Source organism: Adiantum capillus-veneris, chromosome 13 (genome assembly GCF_014529385.1).
Source record: "Adiantum capillus-veneris isolate H3 chromosome 13, ASM1452938v2, whole genome shotgun sequence".
Taxonomy (NCBI): domain Eukaryota; kingdom Viridiplantae; phylum Streptophyta; class Polypodiopsida; order Polypodiales; family Pteridaceae; genus Adiantum; species Adiantum capillus-veneris.
In genome coordinates this window covers 158,734,504-158,745,294 of record NC_140943.1, presented here as the reverse complement: position 1 = coordinate 158,745,294, position 10,791 = coordinate 158,734,504, and the positions used below count along the sequence as shown (strand labels likewise).

The window sequence follows — 10,791 nt, the reverse complement described above, 5'->3', positions numbered from 1 at the left end:
AGCGGTGTCCACCTATTCTCTCTCCTCTTGAGCTCGCTCCTCAAAGAGTCTCTCCAGTTTCTGACCCCTCTCAACGATTTTATCAGTAAAAGTGGCGCCTCTCTCTTTCAAGCTGGTTCATCTCTCTCTCTCTCTCTCTCTCTCTCTCTCTCTCCCTCCACTTTTCATGCACACTGCTGTCTCTAGTGTCATGTACCTACAGAAACGTATGTGGGTCTCTCTTGCTCTCTCTCTTCTCACACAAAAGATCTTTTCACTCCTGGAAGCACGACCTCTTCCTATCAATTGCCATCGACCCACCTCCACCAGTACCTAGCCTACATCCTAGCCTTTATACACACTTTGCTTTGAAGTTTTGAATCACAAAGTTTATAGAAATTCTTCGTTTGGGATTGCTTAGCCTAGATGGCCCTAGAATGTGTCTGGCATCCCCATACACTTGGGAAGTTGGGACCGCCGCCCACGCCCCATACAAAAAACACACACACACACACACACTTTCTAGGCCTCACGACACCCTAACTTGGAGACTCGTGCTCCCCATAAGCGCTTTACCTGAACTTTACTTTTACAAAAGCCTTTCCAATTTTGAAAGTTTTTCTTGCCTCTATTTTAGCCCAAACTATCTCTTTGTGTGTGTTTACTCTTGAGACCGTGTTCACAAGATGTTACGGCAAATGATCTTCGACATAGAAGCTTTTCCATCCATGTTCACACAACACAATCAAAACAACATGTATCGCCTACATGGCTTGTAGAAGATAAGCAAAAAGAGAGTGCGCATACGACTAGATCGACGGCCTTGAAGCATGGCAATTTGAGTTGCATGTCTGTGTAGGTCTAATCTACTAACATACTATGGCGGCGAACTTTTCTCTGCCACGTGTCCGTTTTTGCGACATGAAGGCTTCACGACAAAATTCGAATTCGATTGCGGCGGCTCTACGTCAGGCTGCTCTGCGACGCTTTCAAGCCTAGAGGTGGTGGCTCTGCCTGGCTTTCAAGCCATCTTGCAAGTTGCAAGCTCATAGAGGACGCGAGCTCATATTCGGAAGCACGCGAGCTCACAGTCATATTTTCAACCACGCGAGAGAGAGAGAGAGAGAGAGAGAGAGGAGAAGAAGCAGCAGCAGGTACTTGCTATTGTCTGTGTGTGTGTGTGTCTTCGACAGTTGCTTTCTCTCTCTCTCTCTCTCTCTCTCTCTCTCTCTCTCTCTCTCTCTCTCTCTCTCTCTCTCTCTCTCTCTCTCTCTCTCTGTTGTGAGACACAGAGGAAAGCGTATTGGCAAGTAACCACTCGCCAGCCCAGCATTTGGCACGGTCCTGGCTGCTCGACCGCCCTCGCCAGAAACCCACTGTCGCAGGCGTATTGGCAAGTAACCACTCGCCAGCCCAGCATTTGGCACGGTCCTGGCTGCTCGATCGCCCTCGCCAGAAACCCACTGTCGCAGGCGTATTGGCAAGTACTGTCGCAGGCGTGCCCACCTCCGGCTGCTGCTGGTGTAAGTGTCGCAGGCGTGCCCACCTCCGGCTGCTGCTATCGCATGCGTATTGGCAAGTGTCTCACAACACGTATTGCCATCATGTCAGGGTACGGCTCAGCAGGTGGACCGGCACGTGAGCGGCTCTCTCTCTCTCTCTCTCTCTCTCTCTCTCTCTCTCTCTCTCTCTCTCTCTCTCTCTCTCTCTCTCTCTCTCTCTCTCTCTCTCTCTCTCTCTCTCCGTAGCATAGAGCAGGTGATGGAGGCAAACTATCAGCTTCGACTTGGTTCTTGCGTCGGCAGAGCTGCAAAATGGTGTTGCTAGCTCTCTCTCTCTCTCTCTCTCTCTCTCTCTCTCTCTCTCTCTCTCTCTCTCTCTCTCTCTCTCTCTCTCTCCCCTTTAGCGTGCAGAGATTCAATTTTGAAATGCAACTGAAATGTTATATTAACGTATTCAAATTCTGTGCAGGCAGCAAAAGTGCAAGTCTAGGCGGGTGTACCGCAACTCAACCGTTTACCCTAACCAGGTACCCTTTCAATAGAGAGAGAGAGAGAGAGAGAGAGAGAGAGAGAGAGAGAGAGAGAAATGATATGAAATGATTTGTTTATTTTGAGAGAGAGAGAGAGAGAGAGAGAGAGAGAGAGAGAGAGAGAGAGAAATGAAATGTTATATTAACGTCTTCAAAAGGACAAAGGGACGTATGAGACCAGAGAGAGAGAGAGAGAATTTACAATGACCTGATTAATGTTATTAGATTAATGTTATGATTTGTTTATGAGAGAGAGAGAGAGAGAGAGAGAGAGAGAGAGAGAATTTACAATGACCTAATTAATGTTATTAGATTAATGTTATGATTTGTTTATGAGAGAGAGAGAGAGAGAAAGAAATAATATGAAATGATTTGTTTATTTTGAGAGAGAGAGAGAGAAATGAAATGTTATATTAACGTCATCAAAAGGACAAAGGGACCTATGAGACGAGAGAGAGAGAGAGAGAGAGAGAGAGAGAGAATTTACAATGACCTGATTAATGTTTTTAGATTAATGTTATGTTTTGTTTATTCACACGAAGAGAGAGAGTTTTAACGCCGTAGGAAATTATACACACGAGGAGTTGAACTCGAGAGGGCACACACACTCACCCACACACACACACCCGAGAAGAGAGTTTTAACGATATAGGAAACTATCCGAAGGGATCTTAAAGATCCAGCAGCAGAGAGTTTTAACGTCGTAGGACACACAATTGTCCATAGGGCTTCACACACATAAAAACAAAGAAACAAACATGCACACACCCACAAAGACAGATGGAAAGACAAAGAGATGAAAATGAACTCAATTGTAGGGTATATACACGCAAACATAATACACACACAAGAACAAAAGGAAAGAGAGAGAGAGAGAGAGAGAGAGAGAGAGGGGGGGGGGGGGGGGGGGGGGGGGTTGAACTCGAGGGTTATAGCACGCGCGCACCCGAGAAGAAGAGAGTTTTAATGTCATAGGAAACTATCCCAACAGACCTTAAAGATTTAGCCGCCTTACACACATACACGCAAACATACTACACATGCAAAAACAAAGAGAGAGAGAGAGAGAGAGAGAGAGAGAGAGAGAGAGAGAGAGAGATGACGAGGGGTTGAACTCAAGAGGGTTATACCATGCTACTATTTTCATTAGCGCGCACACACACCTTAAATATTTAGCCGACAAGGAGTTAAACAAAAGACCTATTATTCAAGAGGGGAATGTCATATAACCAAACTACCACACTTGGGAGAGAGAAAGGTTATACCATTTTTCTCTTTTTATTAGGGCACACACACTCACCCACACACACACACACCCGAAAAGATGGGAGTTTTTACGATGTAGGAAACTATCCCAAGAGACCCTAAAGATCTAGCACATCTAGCACACGAGGAGTTGAACCCAAGACATGTTATTCTAGAGGGAAATGGCATGATCAATCTACCACACTTGGGAGTCCACAAAGGTTATAACCATGTCTTGAGAAGCGTGCAAACACACACACAAAATTGTCCATAAGGCTTCAGACACGCACAAAGACACATAGACAGACAGAGAGATAAAAATGAACTCAATTGGCCGAGGGTGCTTACACACATACATGCACGCATACCACACACACAAACAAACAAAAAGAAAGAGAGAGAGAGAGAGAGAGAGAGAGAGAGAGAGGAAAAGAAAAAGTCCAAAGAGAGATGTTTTGGTTAATGGAATGAAATGAAATCAAATATAGTTATGTTATGAAATGGAATGAATTTAAAAGACCAAAATGATTGTGAATGTTTTGAGTTAAATTAGGTTAATGTTTTGAGGTAAATTAGGTTGAGGTTAATGAAATGAAATGATTTGTTAGCTCAATGCTAGGTAAATTCAAAATAGAGAGAAATAAATGAAATGGACATATGCGACCAAAGTCCTGACAAAAATGACAGAGCGAAATGAAATGAAATGAAAAGGCCAAAGTCACCTATGAAATGAAATGATTTGTTAAATTAATGCTAGGCCAAAATGATTGATGAGACCAAATTGTTACAAAATTGTGAATGTTTTGACATGAACTTAGGTAAATTAGGTAAAAGGCCAAAATAACCTATGAGACCAAACTGTTACAAAAAATGTGAAGATAGAGAGAGGTCCTTGGACTTATATTGACGTCTTCAAAAGGCTAAACTATTATAAAACTGTGAATCTGATACCATGTCTGGGTGCTAAAAGACTAGAAAATACTACTACTACTAGAATCCATCCTCATTTGCACTCTAGATATTGAGAGAGTATGACATGAAATGTTCTGCTAATGTTTCCAAAAGGCCAAAATGATCTATGAGAATAATTTGTTACAAAATTGTGAATGTTTTGACCTAAATCTAGGTAAATTAGGTTTTATTAATGTCTTCAAAAGGCCAAAATCAACTATGAGTCCAAACTGTTACAAAACTGTGAGTCTCATACCATGTGTGGGTGCTAAAAGAATAGTACACAAATACTACTACTACTACTAGAATCCATCCTCATTTGCACTCTAGATATCGAGAGAGTATGGCTCAAATCCTCTGTTGTGCTCTCTGCTATGTAGCCCCATAGCTACATAGCCGTTTGGATCTACATAGCTCCTGTACATGTGCTTGATCGAGAGTGAAATAAAATGGAAGAAATTGTTATATTAATGTCTTGAAATTTTAAAGTGTTGAATCTGATACAAAGTCAGAGTAACAAAATGAATGACGAAATCCTAAACTGGTAGGCGTGAACTAAGCCGAGAGAGAGAGAGAGAGAGAGAGAGAGGGGGGGGGGGGGGGAAGAAACTACACACAAACACACATAGAGTGACAAAGAGTTGAAAATGAACTGAGTGTGAAGGGTACTTACACACATACATGCGTGCATGCTACACAACCACACACAAACAGAGAGAGAGAGAGAGAGAGAGAGAGAGAGGGAGGGAGGGAGGGAGGGAGAGACATAGGGAGAGTTAAATGTGAGTAACAATTCCATCCAAAGATGTAGATTTTAATGTCATAGAGAGGGTTTCCAAAGATCTCGGGCTTGATATAAATGCCTAGAGCAATTCCAATAGACCTTACAGATTCTTCCGTAGTCTTGAAAATCAAGGCATGATACTCAAAAGGCAATCCTAAGAGAGCCTTCATACTGAACCAAGATGGTATCTTTGTCTTCACCCTAATAAGGAAGAGTTTTTTAGGGTTCTGTCTATGGAAGTATTAAAGGATCTATCTAATGATAGGCCCTCCAAATCTACCTATGCTATTCTAATGATAGTTAACATAACCAGTTTGTCACTCTCATACGAATAGTTTCAACAGATCCCAAGGATATTATAACTGCCCTGTTGTAAGAAATTCAAGAGGAAATTTGGACAATCAACATCTTCTTCTTAACAATAAGATAAAACACCTGATTGTTCTATTCATCATGCCGAGTTTGATAATTGTGGGAGGAGATGATGTCCAAAAGAGGCAAGAACTGAGGGCTTCTCTCCTAATGCATTTACATATGCATTACAGTTCAAAATAATCCATAGTTTGATCACCAAAAGGTGTCCACATGGATAGAAGATCACATGAATCCATTATAGATTTCAAAAAGGGTTGGATAGAGAGAATAACACATGTGATTGAAAGATCCAGTACTGCTTCCGAACCCTATAAATGTTAGATCTAGAGTGAAAGTGAGAGAGAGAGAGAGAGAGAGAGAGAGAGAGACGGAGAGGGAGATGGAGAGGGAGAGAGAGGGTTGGGAAATAGACCTAGAAACAGACTTATTTAAAGAGACATATTGTAAAGTCAAGTTTTGTGGATGAAGTCCTAGAGCAACTACACTTACAATGTCTCTCTTTTTTTTCTTAGGAACTTTATGGCATCTAGGGTATCTGCTGGATGTTTTGGTCATGGATTGGAAGCGATGGAGATAGTAATGGATCATATAATGATTCACTACTCTCCGGAAAACAAAGCTGACTTCTTTCAAAGCATTGTTCGAGGTTTCTTTCCGGGTGTTACTATAGAAGAAGCTTGGAGAACCTACGACCGCACTTCCATGACTCGAGACGGGACACCCTTTCACCAGGTGTTTGTCAGAATCCAGAATGATCCCAGTCAATGGTTTTGCAACCTATGCCTTTTGCAGATTCGAGTAAAGATGGGATACTCAGATGCCCTCTACCTTGATTGTGAGTTAGGTTGTTGTTCTATATGTGAAGTTTATAGCAAAATTAATGCGCTAAAGAGCATTGTAGGACCTGATAAGATAAAGAATCATAAGGAGCCTATTTTCAAGCGTTCCAGTGCTAAACGCTCTTTTCCCATTTTCAAATGTAGATGGGGTTAATCATGTATTGAGCAAAACTTTTATCTACTGAACAAAAGTGATTCATGAGCATTTTGGTTTGTTTTCCATTTCTCATGCAATCCTTTGTTGTTTTTTACATCTAAATAGAGATGATGTATTTTTTTTATTCTAAAATAGCAAGCACTTAAAAAGTGAATATTCTACGAGGGTTAATTTTTGGTTGTCACATTTCTCTTTGCAACCACTGTAGTTTTTTGTGTACAGTAAAATGGAGATTAGTTGTGCCATTCCATTGGCTATTGCAACCAACGGCTTGATATCTTCTGGGATAGCTGTAAGTGCATCAGCGGGTGAAGAGGAGATAATGTCATCTCTTCCTACTATTCGCAATGTGCGTGCAGCAAAGAGAGCAGCTCGAAATGTCGAGAGGAATAGTGCACTTGCTAATGAACGGGAGATACTTTCATCTCTTCGTATTCGAAATGTGCGTGCGGCAAAGAGAGTTGCTCAAAATGTCGAGTGGAATTCGAATAAGCAAATTATTGAAACCTTGCTAGAGATCAAAGCCTCCTGCAATAGGATGGAGACAATGCAAGCCAATGTCTCGGATGTGGTTGAAACTTTAAGCTCTGCATTGGAGATTGAAAGTGGGATACTATGGAAATTGCGAGAAGAGACAAAAGCAGCAAACTTGCAAAGATTAGAGAGTGAGGCATACATGAGAGAGAAACTTTCCAAAGTTGAGGATTCTCAAAAGATGATATTGGCATCTATCGAGAATCTTCCAAAAGAGGCTTCGCGGAGTCAATGTGAATCAAAAGGACAAATGCAAGACAATAATGTACGACAAATCGTGCCAGGATTGAGAAGTATCGTCAACAAGCTAGGTGCTTTGACAAAGGTTCAAGGTTCAAGACTTTCGGATATCCGAGCTACCTCAAATAAATTAAGTGCTTTGGCTAGATTAGTTCGACCAAAGCAACGTCAAGTTTCTCAACGACATATTCCTACTCATCCTACTAATGGTAGAAATAGAAATATGTAATGTTTTGTTGTATCACCATCAAACTGTTCTTTTTAATTGAGTCAAGCCATTGTGTCAAATGCATTTATTCCTACTTATGGTAGAAATATGTAATGTTATGCTATATCTTCATCAAACTGTACTTTTTAATTGAGTCACCATCAATGTGTCAAATGTATTTAGGTTAGGCGATATAGTTAGATGTCTCAGTTTATATTGATTTTTATTATGCATAAGAGTGTTCTTTTAGTGACAGATCCAAATTATATCAGGTATATTGTATTTATATGAGATCTATTTGCACCTGATTTCATAGATGGTATCTGGACCACGTATATTATCACCTGGTCATGCACGACGTAGTCGACTTTGTGATGATTCGCGAAAGGCGAGGCGCCAAATAGCACGAGAGAGAACAAGGCATTCACTACAAAGTACTATTGGAACTTTATTGCAGTGCAATGAAAGGCAAAGAATGCATGATGTACATGAAGGAAACTCTGAAGCCATGAATGTTAGTAGAGGGAAACTATTCTAAAGTAGAAAAGCATTGTTTGTCCATCCGCTTTGAATATCCAACATCTCTCCTTTTACATCACAACTCTATGGCACCATTTCTATCCAAAAAGTGTGTGTTGCACAATTTAGGAAGCTTAGATTATGTTTGCTCCAAATACGGAGCAAAGGCCTGGAAGGACGAAGGAAAGACTATCCAAATATTTGTGGGCAAATATTGCTGCTCTGATGGAAAAGTCCAATTACTTCCTTTGAATGAGCCACCAAATGAATTGAAAGATTTGATGAGCTCAACCACAACAAAAAGTAGACAGTTCTTACAAAACATTCGAGGATATAATAATGCATTGGCATTTGTGTCTCTTGGTGCCCATATTGATGAGACTATTAATTATGGTGGGAGAGGTGTATAAACTTTTAAGGTTCATGGCTATGTCTATCATAGCATTGGTTCTTTAGTGCCAGCCGAAGGACAAAATGAAGTCCCACGCTTTGCACAATTATATTTTTTTGATACCGAACATGAGTTGAGCAACAGGTTGCATCATGTTTCAAATTTAGATTGTAGTATTCTAGAGTGTTTACAAGTGATGATGCATAGAGTAAATCCTTATGCAAATGCTCTACGATCTGCTGCTTCTTTGTCTGGAGATGCTATTGTACCCAATATGAGGATGGTTATTGCGGAGCATCGTTCTGATGGTTGGCAATATCTTGATCCAAGGGGTTCTGAAGTTGCTGCAATTATGCCAGGACAAGGGGATGATAGAAATATTGGCTATCGCGACATTGTACTGAATTTTTGACACGGGGGTTTGAAAAGAATCTCCAGTATGCATCGAGCTTACATGTCCTTATTGTATGTTTTATTATTTCCAAGTGGAGAGGATGGGTGGCATCTTTATTTACAGACTACCAATGGAAAAAAATTGAGTCAAAAGCAATATTATGTCTTTCGCTTACAAATAAGAGATGATATTGTGGAGTGTCTTCTTCAAGGAGGTAGGCGATTACAACAGTATGTCGTGGATGCTTATAGTACTCTAGAGGAGTCACGGCTTTTGTGGATGCGAAATAACCAAAAAACACTTTGTGGTGAAGTGTACCAAGGATTGGTTGACATGTTTGAGGCTAGAGATGGCTTAGAGAGGGCTGAAGGTCAAAATTTTGGCCGTAGAATTGTTTTGCCTTCGTCTTTTGTTAGTGGTCCAAGATATATGTGCCAACTATTTCAAGATGCAATGGCAATTGTTCATAGTAGGGGAAAACCGGATCTCTTCATCACATTCACATGTAATCCACGATGGAAGGAAATAGATGATGCATTACTACCTAGACAAAGTGCTGTTGATCATCCTGATCTGACTGTACGAGTGTTTTATCAGAAGTTCCAAGATATGATGCATTTACTTATCAAGCAAGCCGTATTTGGGGAGGTGATTGGACATGTTTCAGTGATTGAATTTCAGAAGAGAGGTCTTCCTCATGCACATATATTGTTGATACTTGCATCCGAATATAAACCCATAGATACATTACACTATGACAAGTTGGTTTGTGCAGAGCTCCCTGACAAGAATGTGTTTCCAGAATTATTTGATGTAGTGAGTCATTGTAATGTTCATGGGCCACGTGGTCCTTTGAATCCACGTTCTCCCTGTATGGTTGATGGTAAGTGTAGATTCAAGTTTCCACGAACATTTTCTACGTCTACAAATGTAAACGAAAGTGGATATCCTGTGTATATGAGAAGAGATGATGGAAGGTTTGTTACGTCTAAAAATTACAATTTAGATAATCGTTGGGTTGTGCCTTACAGCCCTCTCTTATCACTAAGATACCAAGACCATATTAATGTGGAGATTTGCTCAACTGTCACTGCCGTGAAATATCTTTATAAGTATGTCTACAAGGGACATGATCGAGCCATTGTTGTCCTTCAAGATGACTGATGAGATCAAGAGTTATCTCAATGCACGTTATGTTTCTGCATCTGAGGCTATGTAGAGAATATTTGGCTTCAACATGCATAGTGAAAGGCCAGCTATTCAACGATTGCAAGTACACCTTCCATTGCAGAATATAGTTACATTTCAAGATGGTGATGATGTATCACATTTTCTAGATAATGAGCAAAATAGAAAAACTACCTTGACAGAATGGTTTGTTGCAAATCAAAATTATCCTGAAGCAAATAGCTTCACATATACCGACTTTCCAAATGGTTGGGTATGGAATAAAAGTCGAAAGGCATGGTCTCCACGACAACAGGGTGTTTCTATTGGAAGAATGTATAATATTGTCCCTACTGCTGGTGAGGTTTATTACCTACGAATGCTTCTCAATATTTGCAAGGGATGTAAGTGTTTTGAAGACTTGCGTATGTATGATGGTCACATCTATGATACATACAAGGAGGCATGTATAGCCAGAGGATTATTGCAAGATGATGAAGAATGGTCAATTTGCCTCCAAGAGGCATCTTTTTTTTCAAAATGGAATGCAATTGAGACAACTGTTTGCAATCATATTAGTTTTTTGTGAGCCACTTCATCCAGCTGCTCTTTGGGATAGGTTTTGTACTGAATTTTGTGAGGACTATGTTTATGCCCTAAGAATGTGTATTTCAGATGCAAGTGTGCGATTTGATGTGGCAAAAAATCAAGCTTTGCTTCATATAGAATGCTTTTTGCAACAACATGGCAAGAGGCTTTGCGATTATATGTTGCCTGCAATAGACTCAACATTGGTATCCTTAAGTGAAAATGGTGCTATGGCTGAAGAAAAAATGTTCAATGTTGATGAACAGTGTCGTATAGCAGATTGTATGGAAACTTCCTTAAATGAGGATCAGTGAGATGCATATTACCAAGTGCTACAAGCTGTTGACACACATTCAGGGAAGGTTTTTTTTTTGGATGGTCTTGGTGG

The 10,791-nt window shown here is 40.5% G+C and overlaps 1 protein-coding gene across 1 annotated transcript; it reads left to right on the top strand.

The window, feature by feature from the left end:
* Positions 1-8,453: 8,453 nt before the first annotated feature.
* Positions 8,454-9,812, top strand: LOC147445171 (uncharacterized). Its single transcript, XM_086528176.1, has 2 exons — positions 8,454-8,651; positions 8,772-9,812. The coding sequence occupies exons 1-2, from the start codon at positions 8,454-8,456 to the stop codon at positions 9,810-9,812; spliced, it is 1,239 nt and encodes a 412-aa protein (XP_086384302.1).
* The last annotated feature ends 979 nt before the right edge of the window (positions 9,813-10,791 follow it).

Excerpts from the sequence above, each read along its gene's own strand:
- LOC147445171 (XM_086528176.1), top strand. The coding sequence starts at position 8,454 with ATGCATAGAGTAAATCCTTATGCAAATGCTCTACGATCTGCTGCTTCT. Across the intron at positions 8,652-8,771 it reads ATATTGGCTATCGCGACATT|ACTACCAATGGAAAAAAATT; the intron begins GTACTGAATTTT and ends CTTTATTTACAG.